The sequence below is a fragment of the Panthera onca genome, chromosome F1, assembly GCF_046562875.1.
Source record: "Panthera onca isolate mPanOnc1 chromosome F1, mPanOnc1 haplotype 2, whole genome shotgun sequence".
In the NCBI taxonomy this organism is placed as follows: Eukaryota; Metazoa; Chordata; class Mammalia; order Carnivora; family Felidae; genus Panthera; species Panthera onca.
Window position 1 is genome coordinate 66308029 of NC_138355.1, and position 27240 is coordinate 66335268.

The window sequence follows — 27240 nt, forward strand, 5'->3', positions numbered from 1 at the left end:
TGGCTGGACAACATCCCCGCCTTCCAAGCCGTCCGCCTTCGCTCATCCAGTCCCTTGTTAAGGTGGTACAAGGAGCACAGATTCCGGAGCTAGACTCCTGAGTTCCAGTCCTGGCTCAACCATTCGCTTTGCTTTGGGAAGGTTATTTAGGCTCTCTGCGCCTCCGTTTCTTCATGTGTGAAATGAGGATAGTGATAGTTATCCCTGCCACAGGGTTCCAAGAATCAGATGAGTTGATATACGTAAAAGTGTTGGGGGGCCTGGGTGGCTCAGTTAAGCAGCCGACTCTTTTTTTTTTCCTTCTAATATTTATTTATTTTTGAGAGAGAGACCGGACACGAGTGGGGGAGGGGCAGAGAGGGAGGGAGACACAGAATCCGAAGCAGGCTCCGGGCTCTGAGCGGTCAGCACAGAGCTGGACTCGGGGCTCGAACTCACGCACTGAGAGACCATGACCTGAGCTGACGTCAGCCGCCCAACCGGCTGAGCCACCCGGGCACCACAAGTGTCTGACTCTTGATTTCGGCTCAGGTCATGATCTACGGTGAGACTGAGCCCTGGGTCGGGCTCTGTGCTCACAGCATGGAGCCCGCTTGGGATTCTCTCTCTCCCTCCCTGCCCCTCCCCCATGCACGCTCACTCACTCTATTATATATGTATATACACTTATATTTATATATTTATATTATATATATATGTAAAAGTGCTTTGAACAGTGTCTGCACATACTCCTTTGCAAATCTTAGATATCATTATCGTCACCACCATTCATGCCCGTCAGGGAGCATCAGGCCAGCAAGTTCCCCCAACGTGGCGGCCGAGCATCCCTAAGGCCCCCAACTATGAAGAGGCCGAAGCTGACGGAGTTCATTTTCTGCACAGGAGAGAACGCTCGCCGCTAACGTGGCGGACGCGGCGCCCCGTGGGCGGCTCGCGAAGATCTAGGTGGCTGCGGAGCAAGAAAGGCCAATCATCACGATCACGACCGTCGCGATCACCCACCAGCGTCACCATCCTCACACCAGGGGAAGAACAGAATCCTGGAAGGAAGACGGAGGGCTGTGAACTCGGGCAAAAGGCTTACTTTCCGACCACCTGTGGACTGTGGGTCTAGGCCTTTGGAGACCCTGAGCCCGAGCTGCTTCCCAAGTGACCAGAAAAGAAAGGAACCTCCTGACCCCCTCCCCCCTCCCCCCCCACCCCCCCGGCCCTCAGGCAGCAGACGGGCTGGCTTTGGGGAGAGGTCAGGGAAGACGAGGAGGAGGCCAGCGGCTCACTGGACAGCGATTCAGGGAGGGCTGGGTCTCAGGGACCGGGAACAGCAGGGGCAAAGACGATGCCAGGAGCCACTGCCCCCCACAAAGGATCCCAGACATAAAGGAACCGCAGCAAGGGCAAGAGGGGCAGAAGTGGGCCGGAAGGGCGCCCCCCCCCCCAAAGAGGGCGGAGTAAGTTAAGAGAGGACAGTGGGAAGGCTGCCTCCATCCCAGGCAAGGTCAAGGAGAGGTCAAGAGTCCCACCCAGCAAGGACACCAAGTCCCTCAAAGTAGCTGGTCCCGGGAAGCTGGAGCCTTGTCCGTTTCGCTGCCGGAATTTCTCGCAAAACCTTCGCCTTCGAGTCTGGGCTTTGGGAACGTCCTCTGAAGGTTCCCCCCGCTCAGATCCCTGAACCTCTTGCACTTTGGGCAGGGCTCCCCTCCCGGCTCTGTCACCGCTCCCTACACCCCTACACGGCCAAAAACGCGCCAAGAGGCATGTCCGGGAACGAGGTGCGGTAACTGAATTTGCTTTCTTCCTTGACTGTTTTCTGCCTCTTCTGTGAAGCCATTTATTTTCTTTTATTTATTTTGAGAGACAGAGCACACACAAGTGGGGGAGGGGCAGAGACAGAGAGCAAGAGGGGGAGAGAGAGAGAGAGGATCCCAAGCAGGCTCCGCACCACCAGCGGGGCTCGAAGTCACTAAACCGTGAGATCATCACCTGAGCTGAAGTCGGCCGCTTAACCGACTGCCCCCCCCCCCCGCACGGGCGCCCCAAGCTTCTGTATTCTGGACTCAAGAAAGGGGGGGATGAATACTAAGTGAACAGGGTGTGTGAGATCGAGCCCTCCTGGCTTGACCTTCAGGCACGCAGCTTCTGGTTTCAGCGTGTAGAGGTTAATTCTCAGCAGTGCAAGCCCGCTTCAGCGCCATCCCTTTATTTAATTCATGGTTTGGAATCTGCAGCGCGACAGCGGTGGTCTCTCCTGAGCCAGAGCCTTCCTCTCCGGCCCCTAAGTTAGACACACAGTGGGAGGGAGGGGGGATGTGGGAGGGACAGCAAGGGTAGGTCACCCGGGGATGGGCAGCAAGGAAGGCTTGTTCTCCCAGGGATAGACCCCAAGTGCGCTCCGAGCCGGAAGGCGACAGGGAGGGAGGCGAGCACCCTGCAGGTGTGCACGGGGGCGGTGACAGCAGCAGAGAAAGAGCCGGTGTGGGCGGCGAATCAAGGTGAGGGCGAGGTCAGGTGGGGGAGGGGGGCTCAGTCTAATTGCTCAGGCAGCGTTGACTTCCTGTGCCACCGCGCCGCGTAATCCTTGCACCTTCTCCATCACCAACCCCCACGCCCCCAGGCCAGCTCAGGCTCGCACTCACATCCCCTCCAAGAAAAGACAGAAGCGGAGGTCGAATGACCCCACTGGAGGGTTTATTTTTTTCTTTAATCATCATTGAACATGCTAAAATCACACAGAGGGGCTATGTCACTTCCGCTCGGACTCCGCGGCAGGGTAGGTGGGGACTCCAGGGGTCACTTGGTTTGGCGGCCTTCAGGGACGGCCAGATGTGGGAGGTTAGAGGTAGGCAGGTTAGCAAAGTCCCGGAAACCCTTCATCTGGGTACACATCTCCCAGCAGTAGCTGGGTCTCCAGAAGGCCCCCCTCCCCCACGCTCCTGTCCTCTCCAGATCGGCTCTAGTCCTAGTCCCGTCTCCCTGCCCTTGACCCTGGGAACCCGCTCTGCCTCTGCCTCTTATGGTCGCAGACTGGATGATGAAGCGTCCCTTCCTGGGAACTCCTCTACTCGGCATGCAATAACGTGGAAGGTGCTTGATTTGGGTCCCCCTGGGGGGGGGGGGGGCTCCAGTCCCCACTGTCACCCAGCTCCTAAGAGGGTGGGTGGATGCGGTGGCGCAGAAGGATGTGAGCGGCAAAACCCGTTACCTGAAGTGTGAATGTTGTAGCTGGCAGAACGGTGCTGGTGCCCCCCCCTCGGCGCCCTGCTCTGAAGGCTTTCCCCTCCCTCCCACGCTGGCGGGGGCCCCTGTCTCAGCCTCAAAGCCTCTTGCCCCTCAACCTCACAGGCGAGGCACAGGTACCGACGAAGGAGGCTTATCCGGAGGAGAAACCGGCCCACCTCAGGCAGGTGGCTGCCAACTGGGTTCTCCATCTTCCCCATGTTCCTCGTGCTTCCACTGCGGCGATGGCTGGAGGGGGCGATCAGAGAAAATAATATCTAAGGGTCGAACTTGCCTCGACAAGAGGCGAGAGGGACACACAGGAGTGGGAACTGTGGAGGAGGGGAGAGAAGGGAGGTGGGGGAGGGCAAGCGTGGTTATTCAGGGGCTAGGATCCTTTTTCCTTTTCTGGAATCTCCGGAACTTGCCCTGAATGGCAAGGGCGGCCTTCTCTGTTTCCGGTGCTGTCAGATCAATATCAATCTCCTCTTCCTCCTCAGCCTTCTTGGCACTGTTGGCCTTCCCTGCAGGGGGTTGAGAGACTCATAAATGGGTACACGGGCATTGCCCCCGCCCCTTTCTCCAGGCCCCCAAATGCAGCGGTTAGGGTCCACTTCCTGCTGGGCTCTGTGGGGTTCTCCAGTCTTTGCTAGGACTAAGGACGCCCGGTAAGTCTCCTGCAAACTTGAGTCAGGGGACGGAGGCTGAGAGCTCTCTCTAGCTACGTAGGAGCTTTGCTGCTCTTAGACCAAGATGGCAAATGTCTTCTGTCACCACTCATTCCTAAACCCCGCGCTTCACATCCAGAGCATGTTCACTGTCCCCAGCGTGTTCTCAATTTCTGATTGACACAGTGGCCCGATTACCTGGCGAGTTTCTTCCTCTCACAGTGCCTGTTTGCAAGCACTCCCGAGCCAGTTTCTAAAATCAAAGAGGCAAGGCCGGTAGGTTTACTTCTGAGGAAAAAGTGGAAGGAGTTCTAACCGAGTGCTTTGTTTCACTTATCCACGTTCCTATTCCGACTACGTCTGACTCTGGGAGCTTCCAGACTTACAGCCCTACCCGTCTTCATGTCCGTGTATCTACCCGCTCCACAGATTGCCTCGCCCAACCCCACTCACCCTTTTCCTCCGGGCCAGGTGCCTGGTTGGCTGCTGGGGACATTTTGGTATTAAGCTGGAAAAGACAAATCAGAATGTTAGATATTCACAGAAGCACTAAGGTGCCATCCCCTCGGACTCCTTACCAACACTTTGACGTCCTCCTACCAAGCGCTTTCCCCTAGGCTTTTGAAGAAGCGGGTCTCGAGATCGAGATCGGAGGGAGGGAGAAAAGTCGTCAAAACTCGTTCAGCAAGTATTTATTGGCGCTGGGGAAGTCGCAGAGGACAAAACAGACTAGCTCTGTGCTCACGGGGTTTACATCCTAGTGCACAGATAGACCTACTATGCTAGTATGCTAGGTGGTCATAGGTGCTGTGTAGACAGAAGACAGGCAGAGGGGTAGTGAGGGCTGGGGTGGGAATGGAGAAAAAACAGGTGTGTGCAGAGTGGTCGGGAAAATCCTCTCTGAAAGTAGCATTTGAGCCAAGAGCGGAAGGAGATCAGGGACCCTCCAGTGGCTGTGGAATGGAAGTGAGATGAGCCGTCAAGAGGAGGGAAGCAAGAGAAAGGGGGGGTGGAGACAAGATCAGAGATAAACTGGGGTGGGTCGACCATGGGGGGACTTGGGAGCTTTTTTAAAAAATGTTTTATTTATTTATTTTGTGGGAGAGTGGGGGGAGGGGCAGACAGAGAGGGAGAGAGAGTCCCAAGCAGGCTCCACGCGGTCAGCCCAGAGCCCTTAGGCGGGGTTCGATCCCACAAACTGGGAGATCACGGCCTGAGCCGAAATCAAGAGTCAGACGCTTAACTGACTGAGCCACCCAGGCACCCACGCCTTGGGAGCCTTCTTAAGGATTTTCACTTTTATAGGTGAGATGAGAAGGCACAAAGGGGCACGTGGGAGGAAGCAGGAAAACCCGGGGGGGGGGGGGTTCCTGCAGAAAATGAGGCAAGAGATAGGGGTGGCTTGGGTCAGGGTGGTGAGGAGTTCGATCCCGGGTATATTTTCATGTTATGACCCAAGGGATCGGTTGATTGGATGAGTGGCCTTCTGAGAAAGGGGTCAAGGATGACTCCAGAGTGTGTGGCCTGAAGAAGTGAGCAAAACGGAGTTGTCATTTCCCACAGTGGAGAAGGAGGCAGGAGCAGCAGATTTTAGGAAAAGGGTCAGGAGCTTGTGTTCGGACAAGTCCAAGAGGTCTACTAATTACTCAAGTGGAGATTCTTCTACGAGCTGCTGGATGTCCAAGAGGAGGACCCGGCCCAGAGGTATAAATGGGGCAGTTGTTAAACATATGGGTGACATTTAAAGCCGTCAGGGGCGCCTGGGTGGCTCGGTCGCTTGAGCATCCGGCTTCGGCTCCGGTCACGATCTCACAGTTTGTGGGTTCGAGCCCCGCATCGGGCTCTGTGCCGACAGCTTAGAGCCCGGAGCCTGCTTCGGATTCCGTGTCTCCCTCTCTCTCTCCTTCAAAAATAAATAAAAACATTAAAAACAATTTTTTAAAGCTGTCAGACTGCATGAGGGCACCATCAGATAAAGAGAACACAGTCAAAGCCCGGGACATTCCAGTGATTTGAGGTTGTAGAACTAAGGAACAATCAGCAAGGGAAATTGAGAAGAAGTCAGGTAGGAGAAAAGCCGAGAGATTATAGTAATTTAGAAGGCCTGTGAAGAAACTATTTCACGCAGGAGAGAGTGATGAACCGTGTCCAATTCTGCAGGCCAGCCAAGTAAGATGAAGACGGGGGCTGACCCGGTGACCCTGACAGGAGGGTCACCGTGGAGGAAGGGAGCAGACGTCTGGTTATGGTGGGTTCGCGAAAGAAATGGAGGAGAGATTGAGGCAGCAAATGCAGAAGGCGTTGCAAAAAAAATGGGGATGGGGGTGTGCGGTTTGAGGGGGATACGGCTCACGAGAAGATCTGCCCGAAGATGGCAGAAATGACAGAATGTTTGTGTTTTTATGAAAATAATCCAGTAGAGAAGGATGCACTACAGTATTGCAAGAGCCTCACTGCTGGAGAAGGAGAAAGGGGATGAGATCTGGTGCGTAAGTAGAGGCGGCCCTGAACGGGGGGTGAACTGGAGGGAAGGCAGAGCTTACGGGTCCAGAGGCAACACGTGGGAACATTTGCGAGGTCTCTTCTCATTGCTTCTGGGTTTTCTTTTTAAGTTTATTTATGTATTTATTGGAGAGAGAGAGAGAGAGAGAGAGAGAGAGAGAATCCCAAGCGGCTGATGGCTCACCCGACACGGGGCTCGATCTCACGAACTGCGAGATCATGACCTGAGCCAAAATCAAGAAACGGACACTTAACCAACCGAACCGTCCAGGTGCCTCTCATTGCGTCTGTTTTCGAAGTACAATAGGTAACATGGTCATCATCCAAGAGGAGGAGGGAAGAGGTACTGAAAGAAGGAAGCAGGGAAAGAAGGTATGAGATACTCATCCAGGGAAGCAGGAAAGTGACTGAAGTAGGAAACAGTAACAGCATTGCTGGGAAGCACTGGGGCCCCTCCTAAGGCCAAGGACATGAATTTGAAATAAGATTAGTCAGCGATACGTGTGCTCTTCTCTGGCCTTTCTGCCCAGATGGAGAGTTAAATTCAAAATAATACTAGTTCCCCTTCCTCAGAATTGTGTCACCGGGGCTGCTTCATCTGGACATTCCTATCGCAAGGTACAATTCATCTTGAGACAGAGGCATGCCTGTGGGCTCCTGGGCACCCTTGGAGTCTGTGGGCTCATTTCCAAATCGAATACCTGATATTTCCCAAAATACAGGAACCGAGTGCTTTCACGAAGGTTCTGTCATCTCATCCGTAGGATAGCTCAGTGGAGTCTCCAGCATTATCCCTCATTTTAGCAAATGCAAACCTTTGCTGAATGACTGCCAGATAGAAGGGCTCTGCTTTAAGAGCGGATAGAAAGAACCCAGTGTATGACACGTAGATTATGCCATTTATACCCTATTTTGATGAATATTTATCAACCACTTACTGATGTTTGACTCTACGCCCTAATGGAGTATAGAAGAAACACAAGATCCATTTATTCAAGAAACGTATCACTGCCTAATACATGCCAAGCATCATTCTAGACACTGGGGATGAAGCGGTGAGCAAAATAAAGTTCCCGAACTCATTAAACACTTATGCCAGTTAGTGACATGTTCCAAGAAGGAAAATGAAGCGGCGTATCTAGGAAGGGCTCTCTGATGAGTGACATTTGAGCAGAAGTTTGAATGACATATAAAAACAAGCCATGTGAACATGTGGGAGAGAAGCCTTCCAGGCGGATGAAACATCAGGTGGAAAGTCCCTGAGGCAGGTTTTGTGCCTTCTGTGTTCAAGGAAGAGTAAGAAAACCAGCATGGCTGGAGCCGAGTGAATGAGGGAGAGTGTAGAAGAAATGAAGCTGGGTGGGGAGCCAGAATATGAATATCTCTGGACCAGAGCCAAGGCTTTGGTTGTTTGTTTGTTTGTTTGTTTTAGTTGATGGAAAGGCATTACAAAGTTCGGGGCACAGGGAACCATAGCCTGATATATTTTTAAAGAATCACTTTGCTGCTCAGAGAACAGACCCTAGAGAGGCAAGAGAGAAACCAGGGGAAAGAATTATGAGGACGATAAGCCAGTGAGTGGAGAAGCCAGATCATGGGGGTTTGGAATAGGGCTGGAGGTGATGAGAAGTATTCAGACTGGAGACAATTTTCATGGTAGGATCCATGGGACTTTTTGATGGATGTGTGTGTAACGATAGCTCTTTCAAAGAGCTCTGCTTTAAGAGCAGCAGAGAAATTTGGCGGAAGGTGGGGAAGAATGCGGAGTCGTGGGAGAGTGTTTCAGCAAGTGAGTTGAGAAGGAAAACTTGATGATGCAGAAGAGAGAGAGCATAGTCGCTAGAACAGTGCCTTGAACAGGCAAAAGGAAATGGACCTAGCACACAAGGAGAGGGGTTGGCCTCAGAGATATAGACAGTCCATCCATAATACAGGAATGAAGGCAACGAACATGGGTACGGAGGCAAGCAAGAGGGTACCTGTAATGGGACTGCGTGAAAGTTCTCTTCTGATTGCTTCTATTTCCTCGGTTAAACAAGAAGAAAGCACAGTTGCCAGCTAAGAGCGAAGAAGGGCCACAAAGCAGTAAAGGTTTGAGGAGAAAGGAGGAGGAGTGACATAATCACGTAAGAAAGTAAGAGAGCGAATAATGAGATGTGGTAGGGTCACCACGCAGCCCTAAGGGCCCACTTGAGGCTAATGGACACGGATTTATTTATTTTTTAAATTTTTTTTTGACGTTTATTTATTTTTGAGACAGAGAGAGACAGAGCATGAAGGGGGGAGGGGCAGAGAGAGAAGGAGACACAGAATCGGAAGCAGGCTCCAGGCTCTGAGCCATCAGCCCAGAGCCCGATGCGGGGCTCGAACTCACGGAGCGCGAGATTGTGACCTGAGCTGAAGTCGGACGCTTAACCGACTGCGCCACCCAGGCGCCCCAATGGACACGGATTTAAAGTGAAACCAATTCAGATAGTGTCCCCAGCTTCCAGGCTGAGTGAAGAGCACCCAAACGGTATTTACTGAGAACTTCCTAGGTGCCAAACATGATCTCATTGGATCCTCTGAAATTTCTGAGGAGTCATCCCTATTTCATAGTTGAGGAAACAGGCTTAGAGAAGTTAAAGGTCTTGTCCAAGGTCAACCCACACTGCTAGGAAACAGTGGAACTGGCTTTGGGACCCAGAGTGGCAGACTCCACGTTCAACCACCAGGCTCTGCTGTTTCCACAGGATGGAATATTGTCACACGCTGGCCCAAATATGCCATTATGCTAACAACGACCGAATCTGGGTGAAAAGCACATAGATGCACACTGAACTGTTCTTTCAACTCTGATAAATTTCTCTAATAAAAAGTTAGGGGGAAATAAGAAAATCATAATTTGAAGTAAAACAAAAATTACTATGACATGTTTTAAAAGTAGGCTATAAATTGGTATGGTCCAATTTTTGTAAAAGATATAGACTGCTGGGGCGCCTGGGTGGCTCAGTCGGTTGAGCGTCCGACTTCGGCTCAGGTCATGATCTCACGGTACGTGGGTTCGAGCCCCGCGTTGGGCTCTGTGCTGATGGCTCGGAGCCTAGAGCCTGCTTCACATTCCGTGTCTCCCTCTCTCTCTGTCCCCTCCCCCACTCACACTCTGTCTCTTTCTCTCTCAAAAATAAAACATTAAAAAAATGTTTTTAAAAAGATATAGACTGTTTATCTATCTATCCATTTCAGTTTACAAATCTGAAAGAAGGGCTCCCGGCTGCCTCAGTTGAAGGAGCATGCAACTCTTGATCTCAGGGTCAGGAGTTCAAGCCCCACGATGGGTGTAGAGATTACTTAGAAATAAAATCTGAAAAAATTAAAAAATGATAATAGGGTGCCTGGGTGACTCAGTCAGTTATGTGTCTGACTCTTGATTTCGGCTCAGGTCATGATGCCAGGGTCGTGGGATTGAGCCCTGAATTAGATTCTGTGCTGGGTGTGGAACCTGCTAAAGATTGTCTCTCTCTCTCTCCCTCTGCCCCTCTCCTATTTGTGTTCCCTCTCTCCACCTGGGGGGTTCAGTTGGTCAAGCATCCGACTTCGGCTCAGGTCATGATCTCACTGCTTATGAGTTCAAGCCCTGTGTTGGGCTGTGTGCTGACAGCTCAGGGCCTGGAACCTGCTTCAGATTCTGTGTCTCCCTCTTTCTCTACCGCTCCCCCCACTCATGCCCTGTCTCTCTCTCTCTCTCAAAAGATGAATAAATCCTTAAAAAATCTTAATAATAATGAATAAAAATCATAAAAATCTGGAAGAACATTCACAAAAGTATTCCTGAAACTCTACAGAATTCCTGCTGGTTCCCCTTTCATTGTGTTTTTAAGTTTATTTATTTATTTGAGAGAGAGAGAGCACAAGCAGGGGAGGGTCAGAGAGAGAGGGAGAGAGAATCCCAAGCAGGTTCAGTGCTGTCAACATGGAGGCAGACATAGGGCTCGAACCTGCAAACTGTGAGATCACGACCGGAGCCGAAATCAAGAGCCTGACACTTAACTGGCTGAGCCCCCAGGCGCCCCTGTTTTGTTTTGTTTTGTTTTGTTTTGTTTTGTTTTTAAAGTAAGCTCCATGTCCAACACGGGGCTTGAACTCAACTCACGACCCTGAGGTCAAGAGTCATGTGTTCTACTGACTGAGCCAGCCAGGGACTCCTTGGCTAGTCCCCCTTTGACCAAAAGAAAGGGCCCCTGAAAAGAAACGTTGTTTCTGAGACTCTTGGGGGACCAGCCAGTCACTGCTTTCTTTCCCCATGATCTTCCTGTGGTCAAATTTATTTTTCATTTCCGTATCTTCTTGCACACGATCGATATAATGGCCCAGTAGTCGCCTACGTGACACGTTGCCCTCTGGTACGCCGTCATCACGAGCGCTTCGTCCACACTGCAAAAGCAGGGCGGGGACGGTAACAGGATAACAGTCAATAGTCCAGGCAAGAGGGTCATGGGTCAAGAGGCGAGTGCATGACCTCCTAGTTCAAATCCTACTTTCTCGATCGCCAGCAAATCCCCGGCTCTGATCCTTGCTTTAACTGTTGTCCCTCTGACTCTAAGCCTGTTCCCTTAGAGTTCTCTCACCCTAGCGCCTCCCCCTTTGGAGGACAGTCAGGGCCCAATGTTGAACATCTCTCCTCAGATGGCTAGCTCTTCCTCTACTGTGCTTCTCATCTTGGCTACTCTTGAACTTCCTCTGAGCGGGAATAGGTGTGGGGACAGACCCACACCGGCCACCGCTTCCCCTCTGCCCTGCCCTGCCTCAGTCTCTCCGGAGATGACCGACCCTGGGACGCGGCCGTGGCTCAGCTGCTGTCTGGTCCCCCAGGGGTTCCCGGTGCGGCTTCAATTCATGAGGGGTCACCGGGGAGACCAGGAGAGGGTGCTTGCTCTAAGGAGGAGAAAGGCCCTATCACTCCCAACGCCCCCCTCGAACCTTCCGCTGAGAAGCAGGGTGCTGAGTCTCCCACCTCCTGGCCTCCTCCCTCGGCCCTTTCCAGCCAGTTCTCAAAACAGCCGCTCTGGACACTGGATTTCTCGACTTGGCTTTTTGGGATTTGCTGAGGTTGGGGGGTGGGGGCAGTTAGATCGCAGGTTGTCAGCTCCCACACTCCATACGGTACTCGGCCCTTTCCTGCTCCCTGGTCTCTGCCCCAACTCCCCTGTTTGTTCTCCAGAATCCCAGCAGTTTTCGATGAGTCAAGGTCCCCTGGTATATCACCTGCAAGCAGGCTGACTACCTGCATTTCAGATAAACCAGGGAGGCGTGGCGGGGAGGCGGAGGGGTCCACTCTGGGTGAACCAGAAACCACATGCTCTGTAAGAGTCCCTCTCCCAAGAACTCACATCTGCGAAGCCACAAGAGCTGTGACAGGTGAGCGTTTCTCAGCCTCTGCCCACCTCACATCCCGGCCAGGGATGCGCGACAAACTCTCGGGTGGTCTTCTCTTTCTTTCGATCCTGAGTTCTTCTGACCAGTAACGGCAATGAAATGGTTTAGCGAATCCTCTCCCTTACAGGACCCAGCAGGAGAACGAGGAGGAATCGAGGACCGCGTCACGTCACGCTGCCTTACTGGTCATCACATATGTCATACCTACTCGGTGTCAGTCACCTTTCTACACACGTTATGAGCATGGACACGAGGGGTCTTATCACAGCCCTACCAGACGGCTATTGTTGCCCTTCTCATTTTACAGAGAAGGAAACTGAGGTCAAGAGAGTAACTTGCCTACGGTCACCCAGCTAAGAAGTAGGAAAGCCAGAACGTGGGGCCAGTCTGACTCCAGAGTCCAGGCTTTTGAACACCACGCTGTGAACACCACTCTCCCGTCTCTAGCCAAGGAAGGACAGTGGGAGGGAAAATCCTAATCATTCCCACAGGCAGCCAGAGTCAAGGTCAGTCTCTCAATCCACGGGCCCCAGCACTTTCTTCACGTACTCTCCACAGGGAACAAGGGAACAGTATCACGTCCTCCCATCGTGGGGAAATCTTTATTTTTTTTTTTTTAAGTTTATTTATTTTGAGGCGGGGAGAGGCAGAGAGAGAGAATCCCAAGCAGGCTCTGCGCCGGCCAATACGGGGCTCGAACTCACAAAACATGAGCTCGTGACCTGAGCTGAAATCAAGAGGTGGACGCCTAACCACTGAGCCACCCAGGCACGTTCCCCCCATCCCCCCCCCCCCCCTACTGTGGGGAAATCTTACTACACAACCTGCTCCCAGAGCGTGCGTACTGACTCAGATTCCGGCCCTGCCGGTTGACCTGACCACCCCGATTCTGGCTTTTATCTCAGCGTGTGCTCTGTGGGCCACCTGACACACAGCAGGCTGACCTCTGGGGGACAGCTATAACCCGACGTACGCTCTCTACTCGCGGTGACGCTGTGAAGCGGACGCTTCAGATGCCGAGAATTCCACGTGCGGGGCCATCGCCCTGGTTTCCGCCTCGAAGGACTCCCCCGCCTACATTCAATCCGCGATTCTGTGTCTCCGGTGCGCTTAGAGCTGGGTTCGGCTCAGCCTCCGTGCCCACACCAGGACGAGATGTTTCTCACGTCTCAACACGCACCAAACGCTAATTAGCAACTGTGAGGCCATCAACTCTCGCCTTTCCCCAGAGGGTCCCACTTCTTTCCTTGCCTACCTCCCTGCACTCCTCTTCCCCTCACCTCTGGGCCTGACCTACTCCCAAGTTCCATTCTATCACGTTGGCGGTAGCTGCCAAGTTCCCCATGAGTATATTCTGGTTTCCTCTGCAGTTCAAAGTTGTGGGCCCTCCCTTCCCCTGGGGAAGGAGGAAAAGGAGAGGCCAGGCCTGTTAGCTTAGGGGTCTTGGGGCTCTGGGACCGCAGAGAGGATTCGGCCAAGGCAACAGCCTCCCTTTCCCAGTGTGATACCTCCTCCCGGGGCATTCATTAGCATTCAGATGAATCCCGATTCTTCCATTTAGCTTCCTCCTTTCTCCTTCTCGGGAGTCTTTACGATTAACTCCCCTCACTCTCTTATATATAAAGTCTCCCTGTCTTTAAAAAAGGGGTAAAAAAGACTTCCTCGAGCTGAATTCTTTTTTCAACTACCATTAGAGGGAAAAGCAGCAGGTCTAGGACCATGCCTGGAGGAACCCCAATACTCAAAGGTTAGAGGGATCTTTTCAACAAATACAAATATTGCAAAAAAAAAAAAAAAAACCGAAAAACAAAAAAAACCTCCATCTGTACCTTGTACTTCACACAAAAATTAACTCCAAGCACACATAAAACCTAAAACTGTAAGACTTCTAGAAGAGAATATAGGGAAAAAAATCTTTCCAACCTTGGGATAGGCAAACATTTCTTAGATATACCACAGGTAAAATCCATAAGAGAAAAAAATTATAAATTGGACTTCGTCAAAAGTAAGAACTGCTCTCTGAAGGGCGCCTGGGGGGCTCAGTGGGTTAAGCGTCTGACTTCAGCTCATGTCATGATCTCACGGTTTGTGGATTCAAGTCCCCAGTCAGGCTCTGCGCTGACAGCTCAGAGCCTGGAGCCTGTTTCAGATTCTGTCTCCCTCTCTGTCTGCCCTTTGCCTGCTTGTGTTCTCTCTCTCTCTCTGTCTCTCAAAAATAAATAAATAAAACATTAAAACAAAAAAAGTAAGAACTGCTCTTAGAAAGACACTCCTAAGAGACTGAAGAGGCAAGCCACAGATTAGGAGAAAATGCCTGCAAATCACATGTCTGACAAACGCCTTATATCCCACATACATAAACAACTTTCAAATCTCGGTAACGTGAATGCAATTTGTAAACACGGGCAAGATATTTGGACACCTTGCCAAAGAAGATACATGGGTGACAGATGAGCACAGGAGAGAAGATACATAACATCATTAGCCGTTTGGGGAATTCAAATTATAACCCCACCGAGGTACCATTACACGCCACTACTCTCGTGGTTTTTTCGTTTTGTTTGTTTGTTCTAACCACACGGCGTGCTGGCAAAGATCCAGTGCCTGGAACGCCGTCTACTGTTGCTGGGAATGCAAAAGGGCGCGGCCACTTGGTGGTTTCTCAGGCACCGTCACTGCTGACCCCAGCAATCCCCCTCCTACGGATTTTTCCCAGTGAGATGAAAACCCCTACACATACACCTGGAAATGAATGCCCGTAACAGCCCTACTTGTCATCACCAAAAACTGGAAGCAGCCCACATGTCCCTCACGTGGGGAAGGGATAAACGAAGCGTGGTCCGTCCGTGTGCTGCGATACTACTCGGCAGTTAAAAGAAGGCATAAGCCACTGATACAACGATATGCATGATGGATGAACCTCAAATTCATTAGGCTAGGGGGCGCCTGGCCGGCTCAGTCCATAGAGCTTGTGACTACTGATCTCACGGTCTTGTGTTCAAGTTGGGCGTAGAGCTCACTTAAAAAAAAAAAAGAAAAAAAGCGTTAGGTTAAGTGAAAGAAGCCAGTCCCAAAAATCTACGTATACATAGTATGATTCTAACGATATGACATTTCTTGTAAGGGCAAAACTATAGGGAACATAGAAAGATCATGTCAGTGGCGGCTGAGGTCACGGGAGGGGTGGTGACAAAGGCGAAGGAGGGATCTGGGGATGATGAAACTGACCCGTATCTTGATTGTGGTGGTGGTTTCATGACCACATGTGTTTGTCAAGATTCACAGACCTACACACTGATAAGGGTCCATTTTACTACATAGAAATTTTATGTTAATGTCTTCAGTGTGGAAAAGGGTTAAGGGGAGGTCAAGAAGCTAACAACGACTGAGAAGGAGCACTTAGAAAGGCAGGGTAGTAGGGGGCACCTGGGTGGCTCGCTCGGTTAAGCGTCCGACTTCGGCTCAGGTCATGATGTCACGGTTCGTGGGTTCGAGTCCCGTGTCGGGTTCTATGCTGACGGCTCAGAGCCTGGAGCCTGCTTCGGATTCTGTGTCTCCCTCTCTCTCTGCCCCTCCCCTGCTTGCATTCTGTCTCTCTCTCTCTCAAAAATAAATAAACATTAAAAAAAAAAAAAAAAGGCAGGGTAGTAAGACAGACTGGGGGGAGGGGGTGGGCCTAGGGCCTCTCACGGCTCCCCTCTTCACAGCAGGGCTCTCTGAACACTTACTGTCTCCGTCTCCTCACCTTCCAGACTCTCCAACCCATTTCAACCCCTCCTCTGCCCCTCCTACTCCAGTGAAATGACTCTTCGGACAAGCAATGACTCTATGATACCAAGTCAATGCAAAGGTGCCAACTCCATTTGGCTTGACTTGAGGCATTCGACACGCAATCGTTTCGCCTTTCTCGACCCACATGCTTGCCCTGGCTCCTGGGACATCATGATTTTTCCTGGTTTTTCTCCTTCCTGGGCACTTCTGCCCAATGCTTAAGTATTGGAGACTCTCGAGGTTTGGAGCCAGACTCTCCTTCTGTTCTCTCTTCCTAGAGGATCATATCCGTACCTCTGACTTCAGTCATCATTTATGTACCGTCCCGGAGAATGGGGGTTGGCAGACTACAGTCTCCCTGACGAATCTGATCTGTAGCCTATTTGTGTAAATAAAGTTTTATAGCCACACCGATCGTTTACATGTTGTCTATGGCTCCTTGGCTCTGCATCAGCAGAGTTGAGTAGTTGCAACAGAGACCATATGGTCCACAGGGCCAAATACATTTAGTATCTGGCCCATTACAGAAAAAGTTTGCCATAGAACTGCAACAGATCTTTCTGCAATGATAGAAATGTTTTGTTTTTATTTATTTTTTATTTTTTTAAAAGGTTATTCATTTTTCAGAGACAGAGAGACAGAGCGTGAGCGGGGAAGGGGCAGAGAGAGAGGGAGAGGGAGACACAGAATCGGAAGCAGGCTCCAGGCTCCGAGCTGTCAGCACAGAGCCCGACCCGGGGCTCGAACCCACGGACGGTGAGATCGTGACCTGAGCTGAAGTCGGACGCTTAACCGACTGAGCCACCCGGGCGCCCCATGATAGAAATGTTTTAGATCTGTGCGGTCTGGTATACGGCATCCATGTGGCTGTTGAGTACTTATGTAATGTGGCCCGTGCAACCGAGGAATAAAATGTGTAACTTTATTTAATTCCTAAGTTAAGCGTTAGTTGTCAAGCGTTGGTTAACTTCAAGAAGTTAAAGAGCGACAGGTGCCTAGTGGCTGCCATTCTGAACAGCCATTCTGAACGGCCACTGCCGACTCCGATGGACATCTCTGTCCCAGAGCCCTCCTGTGGGTTTCAAAACACCTCCACCCGATGGCCTCCAGAAACCTCAAGCTCTATGCATCTCAAACCGGACTCATAATCCTACTTACCCAACCTTGTCTTCTGCAAATATTCTCTATCTCATCCAGCTGCACAAGCCAGAAACCCGGAAATTGTCCCCGACGACTGTCCTTCTTTCCGTCACACTGTGTGTCCCATTCAGTATGAACGCCTGTTAACTTCATCTCCTAAGGATTTCTCACTCCCGTCACTTCTTTCCACCGCTGCTGCCCTAACGCACTTGCTTCCTAGGTGGGCCAGTGCAATAGCCCAAGCGGTTACCGATGGTCTTAGGATGAAGAATAGAATCATTACTGTGGTCAAAAGGCCCCTATATTATGAAGCCTCTGATTGCCTCAGTAACCTCATCTCTGGAACATACCTTATGCCTTCCTACCTCAGGACCTTGGCACAGGATTCTCTTATCTTTACTCCCTTATCTAATTAATTCCTGCTTATCCTTCAGAGCTCCCCTCAAGGGGTCCTTCTTCCGGGAGGCTCTTCTTGGCTACCCAGACTTGGCCAGGGCCCTCATTATGTTTGTTGTTGTTGATTTATTTGAGAGCGAGAAAGAGAGAGAGAATCCCAAGCAGGCTCTGCACTGTGAACGTGGAGCCTGATGCGGGGCTCAAACCCACGAACCGTGAGATCACGACCTGAGCTGAAATCAAGAGTTGGACGCCTGCCTGAGCCCCCCCAGGCACCCCTCATTATGTTTTAATCAGCGCCGAGGATTTCCTCTTGGTAGCACTTATCACTCGTGTAACTAAATCATAATTTTGTGGTCAAATATCGAATGTACGTCCCCTCCATTTGGGTGTGAGTTCCTATGAGGTGGGGGCAGTGTCTACCTTAACTCACTACCGTACCCCCAGGGTCTAGCACAAGGCCTTTATGTACTCAGGGTTTGTCGAATGAACGAAAGAGCTCCCACTGTGCTCTATTTGCCACCTCATCTGGATTTCTGAAAGCAAATTTGTTTTCAGCTGGCTATAGCTAGTTCAGAGGCTGTTAAGAGTATCAGAAGCCAGGTCACTGCTCTTCCTCGCGTCGGTACGTTGTGCCTGAAAAGGAGTTGAGGACGAAGGAGAACCTGTCCGGAAGCGTACCTCCTATCGCCTGTACGACAGCTACCGTGCATTTGGCTTCCCTTCCCCCACCCTTACCACCTACCAGATTCCACTGCCTCGAAAGCACAGTCCATATTTACCACTTATTTGCGTGTCACAGTAACTGCAACCTAGGCCTTGCACAGAAGAGGTACCCGACAGATATTTATGTGAACTAAAAAGTTCTCCAGCCTCAAATTCCCGGAAGGAGTGCTATGGCACATTAGGTGGAGCTAGACAGATCTGGTTTCATATCCCGGGTCTGCACTGACGATCTTCAAATCCCAGTTCTGGGGCGCCTGGGTGGTTCGGTCGGTTGAGGGTCTGACTTCGGCTCAGGTCATGATCTCATGGCTCCTGGGTTCAAGCCCCACGTCGGGCTCTGTGCTGACGGCTCGGAGCCTGGAGCCTGCCTCGGTTTCTGGGTCTCCCTCTCTCTCTGCCCCTCCCCTACTTGCTCGCTCACTCGCGCCCTCTCTGGAAAAAAAGAAAAAAAAAAAATCCCAGTTCTGCCATTCCTAGCTGTGTGACATTGGGTAAATCGCTTAGCCTTGCTGTGCTCAGACCTCTCACCTGCAGAAAAGAGACAGTATCTGTTCTGAAGGGTGAAAAGAACTAGAGAAAATGTATGTAAAATGCCTAGCATGTATTAAAATAAATAGTTAGTATTTTGAGGTAATATAATCCTGGGTTAAATACAGGAATAGGTCAAGTTACTGGGGAATTGCCTGGTTAAAGTCCTGGAATCAAAGACTAAAGTTGCTACAGAGTTTATCTTCCCTAAAGAGACCTGAAGGCCGAAGACTATGCCAGGATTGGTCTAAGGGGACTTGAGGCTTATTCTCCAACCACAGGACCTTCATGACGGAGCTCTTTTTACTCTAAACCAATGCTGGAAATCACAATCTCCATCTTCCCAATGTTTGTCCCCAGAAATGCTGACGATGGCTCTAAACTCTGATCAAGGGCCCAACAATAGTCTGCGTGGACGGAAACTGAATTCCGTGCAGCAGCCGCCCAGGTCTGCAGTCCTGGAGACTCCTGGAGCCACTCCCGGGTACACAGGAAGGGGGTCCTATACGGCACCTCCGTAAGTGTTCACGTTTCATTTCAAAATTTTTTTTAACATTTGTTTATTTTTGAGAGACAGAGACAGAGCATTAGCAGGGTGGGGGCGGAGAGAGAGGGAGACCCAGAATCCGAAGCAGGCTCCAGGCTCCGAGCTTGTCAGCACAGAGCCCGACGCGGGGCTCGAACTCACAAACCGGGGATCATGACCTGAGCCGAAAAGCTGGACGCTTAACCGTTGAACCGACCGAGCCACCCAGGTGCCCCTGTTCACGTTTCATTTCAAAGAACTCTAGGGGCGCCTGGGTGGCTCAGTCAGTTAAGCATCAGTCTCTTGATTTGGGCTCAGGACATGATCTTCTAGTTCGTGGGTTTGAGCCCCGTGTTGGGCTCTGCACTGACAGTGCGGAGGCTGCTCGGGATTCTCTCTCTCTCTCTCCCTCTCTCTCCGCCCCTACCCTGCTTATATGTGCACGCACACACTCCCTCTCTCAAAAATAAATAAATACACTTAAAAAAAAAAAACAAACCTCTAAGACACAGACACGCATTTTATTTTTTGAATCCAAACGATGATTGTGCAAATCTGTTCATTGCAAATCTGCTCAATCAGAAGGATGGCTTGTTAGCATTGTCTTGGCAAAACGCCTGAGAACAGTCAAACTGGTGGTGACTTAAGTACCGTTTCCCTCCTGCCACCGCTGGGGAATAGGTACCTTATCACTTTAGGCCTGACTCCCTCTGCCTCCTTCAAGGGCTGCGTTTCTTCCTTTCTTTGTCTTCTTCATCTGTAATGGTGTTGCCACGGCAACCACTGTCACCAGAATAGGCAAGACAGTGTCACCCCCTCTGCTCCGAGCAGCAAGTTAGAGCCAACCTTGGAGAAGGTAAACTACCCAGATTTCCCCGCACTCCTCTTCCCCCTGGGCTCTTGAAAGAGGTTGTTCGGGGGGGCGGCAACAGAAGGAACAAAGGAGGACCTCACCATACCTGGATTTGCATGATCCGGCTGGGATGCTTTGCACATGAAAACACATCATCTACACATTCTGGTGCTGCTGGAATCACAGGGTTCAGATGAAGAAGCACAGGGACTCAGCGTCCCGCCCTACAGCCCAGGGCAGGAAACCTCAAAAGGGCCTGAATCGTCAAACTCCGAAACAGGAGCCCCCAAAAGACCCCAACCCCTTCCTTGGTTTGGTAGAGACATAAATCCCCGGCTCCGTAAGCTCCCCGCCTGCGTCAGAGGTGCAGAAAGGGACGGGAGACAGGAGTTCGTGCAGCTGCTTCCAAGTGGTGACAAAGAGGGTCCCCAGGGACCCTTGCACCCCTGCTGACGTATCTTCCCCCAATGCTAGATGAACGTCGCTGCCGAAGGACTTCAGAGAGGCCCGTGGGATGTCCGGGTGCCTCTGCGAGACCCTAGCCTGCTGTTGGGAGCACTGTTGGAACCGGTTCAATTCCTTCAGTGCAGCAACCAGCTGCAGTCTTCAAACAGCCTCTGAAAGACTCGTTCAAGGTCACCCTCAAGACAACAACAGAAGGAGAACTGGGAATTCTTACTTCAGGTCCCACACACACACGTTCTTCTCCTCATATAAGGAATGTGAGCCAAATATCCTGGAACCCAGATGCCTCCTAAAACAGGAACTGGACCTGAGCGGTCGGAGCTCCCGAGCACCACCCCCCCCCCCACTCTGCCCCCTCCCCCCGGCCCCTCAGACACCCCAGCCCTGGTGCCTGGAATAGCATACCCCCCACCGGAGCCAGAGGCAGAACTCCTTGGGCCAGGCTAGCTCGTGGCACGCGGTGAGTCAACAGCCCCGCTGTCCCCCCAGCGTGGGCTGCCACAGTTTAATGAGCGGTTCTTTGCGGTGCCCTGCACACAGCTTGGAGCTGTGCCTTCTACCCCACACTGAGGGTAGGGGTGGGGGAGAGCGAGCAGCGCCAGGCATCATTTATTACTATAATCTTCAATGTGCATCCCACCCATGGCCTTAATGTCCCAAAATAAACGTATTAATCCCCCCACAGCCTACAAAGCAAACACTCAGCTGGAGGGCTTTGTGTGGGAGGGAGGCAGCACCAAGGACAACAGAGTGGGAAATGGCACCTCTTTCCCTGGGGTGGGGGGGGGGGGGCGCTGCTGGGAAACCCAGGTGGGCATGCCTTCAGGAGTCAGCCTAGAACGAAGCAATAACGAGGCTTCAGGGAGGAGAATGCGACAGGGTCCAGGATTTGGGGCACCTGCTCATGGGCACCCGCAGGGATGCAGAGCTCTTGGAAAAAGCGGTTTGGGATCTGCTTCCGACTTGGCTTACTCCCTCGGGTAAAACAATTCTGGGGCAAGTCAAGGCATTTTGAGCAGCCCGTCTGGAGCATGGATTTGGAAAAGCACGCGCTTCGGATCCTGGAATCCTAGCAGGCTGCTAACACTTACTTTGCAGGTCTAACACGTTCTTCTTTCCCCCTCCGTAGACTCTTCCTCCCAAAGCCTTTGTACTACTCTTCTTGGAAGTCAAGTGGCCCAAATGAAAGGGCCCTTGTTTGGTTAGCAGGTACACCGATTTTATTGCGAGATCTTTTGTCCTGCACTGGGCCCTCCAAGTCGAAACTTCACCGGACGTCAGAGAACTGCTCTCGTTTCTTTCTTTTCCGACATAAAACCGCTCCTTCTGGCCCTTGATGCTCTGCAGTTCCGGGGATCGATGATGGACACCGGAAACTAAGAACCCAGGAAAAGGGGGCCTCCAGGTTTCCCCTCAGCGTCTCTCCTGTTAGCTTGCCTGAGCCACTTGAGCACATTCACTGCACCCATTTTCAGGGCGACTGCACATCCTGCATTAGGGGCAGTAGTTGCCCTGCCTAGTATCCTACCAAAATGTACCCTGTCAATAAATATTATCTCCCGTGGATCTCTCGTCTCCCTCTACCCTCTTGCTCAGCAGGTATTAAATCACATTGCTTAGATTTCCTGTAGAAAGTACTTGGGACCTATTCCTTAAAGGTTGCATATCAATCACGGCATTCTATGCTCGCTGGGGTAACATATTAAAGGGCTCATATGGAAAGTTCTTTTGGAATGAGCAGTCTGTGCCCTAGTCTTCGTTGTAGTGTTGTGTACACTTAGCTCAGTTTTGGGCCTCAGTTTCCTCATTTTTAAGATAGGAAGATGGGATCAGATGATCTTTAGGGCTTCTTAACATATCTAAAATCATATCACTAAAACGTTTGGACGGGGATGCCTGGGTGGCTCAGTCGGGTAAGCATCTGACTGTTGACCTCAGCTCAGGTCTTGCTCTCAGGGTTGTGAGTTCAAGTGCTGGGCTCCACACTGGGCATGAAGCCTAGTTACAAAAATGTTTTTTAAATAATAAAATGTTTGTTTATTTGAGATTTTCTTGGTGAAAGATATATCTGTATTTCTATCTTGAAGAATTTTTGCAAACCAAGCTTGCTTTCTTTCTTTCTTTCTTTCTTTCTTTCTTTCTTTCTTTCTTTCTTTCTTTCATTTATTTTGAGAGAGAATCCCAAGCAAGTTCTGTGCGGTCAGTGTGGAGGCCAACACAGGGCTTGAACGCACAAACTGTGAGATCATGACCTGAGCCAAAATCAAGAGTCAGCCACTCAACCAACCAAGCCACCCGCGCACCCAAAATTGTTTTCCATGAGGAAAGAAACTCATGAAGGGCAATTTGGGACTATAGAGAAACAGGAAACAGGGAGAGGCATTCATAGAACCACTGCTCTGAAAGGACAATTACTCACCTGACCCTTCTTCCTCTTCTTCCCCTTCAACCCTATCTCCATCACTTGCATTCCTGAAGACCCTCCACAGACCGACGGAAAGATGCCTCAGGTTTGCATATTTCAACTCCAGCCACATTGCTTATGGGCGCCTGCCCTTATAGAGCCGTGACATTCTACGACGCAACAGACCACAGCTGCGGCTTAGGAAAAACAGTCGTCCCAATTCCTGGCTAGGAGATAACAGTCATCCACTTTTACCAGCGAGAGGCTCCCACTCAAGCAGCTAAAGCCAACGACCTGGATGGGTGACTGAGAAAGCAAGTTCTGGAACCAAGTTCTGATTTCCCTCGCTTTGGAAGACAGATTATTTTCAGACGTGGAGGGCATTCCAATATTAAGTAGCTAGCCCTTCTGTTTTATATGTCCAATAGAACCGTAATAATTATAATAAAATACCGAAGGGAGAGGGAAACTTGGATTTCCTCCAAGTCCCTTCCAGGTTCCCTAACAACTGGCTCACAGAAGACAACAGAATGGTATAGGCCTGCCCAAGCTTCCGTTGTGGGGAAGGTTGCAGACTCTGATAGATACGCGCACGAACGAGAACGTGATCTCCCAAATGCGATATCCCATTGCCAGTACCTAAGACGAGAGCCAGCAGGAGGATAAAGGAGGGAGTACCAGTTCTGAGCTCTCTCCTAGCAAGGTTTAACGGATTTTTGGCCCCTACCAGCCAAAACACAAGACAGACATTGTGAGCACAGTTCCCAGGCACCCACGACCCCCGTTTCAACAGAAGGACGGCCAGACCAAGGGATCGCACCAGCTGCGCTCCTCACAGTTGAAAAATGCGACAGGATCACAGGAGAACTTGCATCTGTGCTGTAAGCAGCCGGCTACACCGTAGGAGTGTCACGAGGGGTTATGGGACAGAGCCCCCGGGGACGGCGTGCATCTCCCATTCCCATCCTTCGTTGAAACCAGCGAAAAGTTATGAAACGACAAGAGACCGTGATTCACAGCAATCAAGTCCTGCCTGCAGCTGTGAATACAGCAAGCTGAAGCTGAGTCCCCTGCAGCTCCCCTGCGCGTGGACACACACACACACACACACACACACACACACACGTGTACGTTTATGGGGAAATGCTCTGCTGCAGTACTGAGGGACAGCAAACAGCCATGGAGGCAAAGAGGAGCTGGAGATCGTCCCCAGCAGCCCCACCGGAACCCCTGCTCCTTGGTTGCACTACGTCTGAAGACTGCCCTTCGGTTTTGGTTCTTCAGTTGAAATGGGAATCTCGTAAGGAGATCCCAAATCCTCTCGTTTCAGGCAGTTTCTCTGAAGCAAGAAAATAAACAGGTGGTGTGTGTGTGTGTGGGGGGGGTGAAGCTTATATAAGATTTAGGGTGCACGGGGCTTTCCTGGGCAGCCTGAGGTGGAGAGCCTTGGGGCTGCCCAGGGAGAGGTAGAGAGGTTTGGCGTCTCCCTGGAGCTCCAGAGCCCTGGGCAATACTTCCGCTTTTTATCGTGTTGTTGTTTTTTTTTTTCCTACCAGAGGAAGAAAACAGGCCGGGTCTTGGCCTCTCAAGGAGCAGAGACCCCTTGGGGATCTGGTTCAGAAAGAGCTAGTCTCTGCGTAGACCCAGGTGGCTGCTTCTGGATTTTATAAATACTCATCCCTGAAGCCAGGCTCAGCTCCATATTAGAAGGCAGCCTTGAGAACTAAATTGCTAGTTAGAACCAGTTCACTCTGACGGCCTGGGCACCCCTGCGCACGCAGACAGCTAGTCCCCATCCGAGGATCCTACAGTCATCATTCTACCGAGCGAGCTCCTGAGTGAGGCTAGCCAAGTTCCGCCATGAAGTCAAGGCTTGACTTTCCCCTCACACACCAAACGGTCTTCCTGATCACCGAAACAGCTTCATCCCTCCACCAAATGCCACCCTAAATACCAGCCCCTGTAGCGTGCCCTACAGAGAGTCTGCGCACTTCCCCCCCCCCCCCCCCCCCCAAAGCACAGGCTAACCACACATATTCACGCTGGCATAGCCTTCAGGTCACAATCTCCCAGGGGACGGCTTGAATTGCAACTTTCAGATTTAGAAACACTAGAGGGGGCCTTGAACTCCAGAGCTCACTGAAAAGAGGGCAAAGGAAACCTCTCTTCTCATATCAGGGCTGCTCACATTAGAAGCAAGAGGAAAGGGGACGCCTGGGTGGCTCAGTCAGTTAAGCATCTGACTTTGGCTCAGGTCGTGATGTCACGGTTCATGGGTTCGAGTCCCGTGCTGACAGCTCAGAGCCTGGAGCCTGCTTTGGATTCTGCGTCTCTATTCGCTCTCTGCCCCTCCCCTGCTTGCTTGTGCGCTCTCACTCAAAAATAACTATTTTTTTTTAATGTTAAAAAAAAGAAAGAAAGAAGTGGAAAGAAGATTGAACCATTTTTCTTTCCTTCTCTTTCTGAAAGGCTGCCCTGGTCACAGTCACAACTAGGTGAGGGACTTGAAGCCACTTTGGTTCATCTGCAGCCCCCAGACTAGCTGAATTTTCCAGGATAAACTCAGTGGACATAGCAACCAACACAACACAGCCGTGGGCACTAATTGGTTCCCTGGACAGCAACTCTTAGTAGAGCTCCTACTAGAGATAAAGATCTAAATTGAGACCTAGGTTCCAGGGTCCTGTCCCCTCACTAACCTGGTATTCTTGAGAATTCTCGCGCTCATTTTCTGTAATATTCCAAAACAGAAACGGGGAGACAGTAACGATAGATAGCTAATGTGGATTGAGTACCTCCTCTGTGCCACTGTTCTAAGTCTTTTGCATATTATTATCTCATTTAATCACTTGAACGATCCGTATTACCCCAATTTTACAGATCAAACAACGAAGCAGAGAAAGATCTAGTAACCTGCCTAAGACCACATAGCTAGGAAGTCATAGGGCTGGGCCCTGGCATGTGGCTGAGACGCCGGATTTATCACAAGATCCTGGGTACTAGGAAAGGGGGGTGCAGAGGGCAAGCTTGCGGCGCTACTTAGCCCATACTGACTTCACTTGGGAAGGGAGATCCTGGTTTTTGGATCCTCCAAATGCATTCAAACAATGGGAGAGGTCTTTCCAAGTCTCTGCTTTGACCCCCACCTAGGGACAGTGTCCTTGGAAAAGAGAAAATCCCAGTTGATGGACTGGCTCTGTCTCAGATGGATGCCACGGAGCCAGCCAGAAAGACCTAGGCTGTAACAAACACTGCAGAGGGAGACCTCTCCGGAAGGGGACGTGGCTCCAGGAGTGGACGTGCCCCCACAACAGGGGCTTCTGAATAGCAGCACCGGTCCCTCCAATGGTTGGCTCCCGTCTGAATGGGGGGGGGGGGGGCGGGGGGGGGATGCCACCTTCCCCAAAAGGGGGAGGTGACGCCCACAGGGGGCGAGGGCTGGGGTTGTGGCTGAATGCTACCTAAGGAGCGAGTGCAGCACAGCCTGGAGAAGGAGGGTACAGGCGAGCCTTTCTCTCCGAAGTCCGGGGAGTGCAGGGAAGCCCGAGTGGCCTCGCAGCGCTAAGACAGATGCAGAGAGCGGTATCCCGAGGAGGCGACTTATCACCTGAGACCGCAGTCCCCCCCCCCCCCGCCCCCCTCCGCCAAAGCTCCATCCAACGCGCCGGGCTGAAAGCCTCCGTCTTGCAGTCGCTTCCCAGCGCCCGGGGCGGGAGCTTCCCCGGAGGGGCCGTGGGGCGCCCCCGGAGGGCTCGGGGACTCGGGGCTGCCGCGCCCTCCCTCGCTCCCGGGTTCCCGCGCCGCGGCCTCCCCGCCGTAGGCTCGCCCGGAGCTCACCTCGCTCATCGCGGCGGCCGGACGGGGCGCGGCACGTGCAGCAGAGGCGAGGGGCCCTCGGGGCTGCGCGGGCGACGGCCGCGGGTGGCGGGGCTCGGAGGCGGGAGCCCCGGCCGACGAGCGGAGCAGAGGCTGGTGCGGGGAAGGGGGGGGGGGGCCGCTGCTCCGGAACCCGCACCCCGGCTCTCGGCGACCGGCTCCCCGTCGCCCGGTTCCCTCCCGACCCCGTCCTGTCGGAGCCGCTCCGCGCGCCTCCGCCGGGCGCTCCTTTTATAGTCGGCGCCGCACCCGCCTCCGGCCCGACCAATAGGAGCGCCTCCTGCCGCAGAGTGACGGCGCGGCGCATCCAATGGTGGCGGGCCCAGCGGTCTGCTGCATTTCCAAACTAGGGTAAGAAGGTCCGAGAGCGGGAAGGAGGGGGAGACCGTCGGGGGAAGAGAGCGCGGAAAGTGAAGTCGCGGGAGCAAAGAAGGAGGGAGAGGAGGGAGTGGTACACGAGGGGGGGGGGGGGGGGAGAGGGAAGGAAGGAGTGCGGGAGTTCGAGACAGCGGAGAAAGAACTGGAAGGAAATCAAGAGGGTATCCGAATGAAAGGGGTAAAGCCAAGAGTTGTTGCAGATTAAGATTTAGTCGTAGGACGGCAGTCTGATTAAGAAAAGGGAACAAAGGAGGAAGAGAGGGAGAGATAGAGAGGAGGGAGGAGAGACTCAGAGACAGAAGCAAGCGGACCGGATTCCATGGCAAAGAGCTGGGAAATTGTGAAGTGCTTGTTTGAGAATATTCTAGATCTTAGGAGT

At 51.8% G+C, this 27240-nt stretch overlaps 1 protein-coding gene across 3 annotated transcripts; it reads right to left on the reverse strand.

The window, feature by feature from the left end:
* Window positions 1–2663: 2663 nt before the first annotated feature.
* PCP4L1 (Purkinje cell protein 4 like 1) lies at window positions 2664–26694 on the reverse strand. Of its 3 annotated transcripts, XM_078440860.2 has the most exons (5): window positions 26445–26694; window positions 16728–16966; window positions 4335–4389; window positions 3642–3737; window positions 2664–3462 (listed from the first exon to the last, which is right to left on the reverse strand). In XM_078440860.2, exons 2-5 carry the CDS (start codon window positions 16860–16862, stop codon window positions 3368–3370), a joined length of 381 nt encoding a protein of 126 aa, XP_078296986.2. In that variant the 5' UTR covers window positions 16863–16966; window positions 26445–26694; the 3' UTR covers window positions 2664–3367. The 3 variants fall into 3 exon arrangements, with proteins under 3 accessions (XP_078296986.2, XP_081648065.1, XP_078296987.1); XM_081791939.1 differs by lacking the exon at window positions 16728–16966; XM_078440861.2 differs by having other exon boundaries at window positions 2664–3737.
* Between the last annotated feature and the right edge of the window lie 546 nt (window positions 26695–27240).

Excerpts from the sequence above, each read along its gene's own strand:
- PCP4L1 (XM_078440860.2), bottom strand. The coding sequence starts at position 16,862 with ATGAAGTTAACAGGCGTTCATACTGAATGGGACACACAGTGTGACGGA. Across the intron at positions 4,390-16,727 it reads TTTGCAGAAGACAAGGTTGG|CTTAATACCAAAATGTCCCC; the intron begins GTAAGTAGGATT and ends TGTCTTTTCCAG. Across the intron at positions 3,738-4,334 it reads ACCTGGCCCGGAGGAAAAGG|GGAAGGCCAACAGTGCCAAG; the intron begins GTGAGTGGGGTT and ends AACCCCCTGCAG.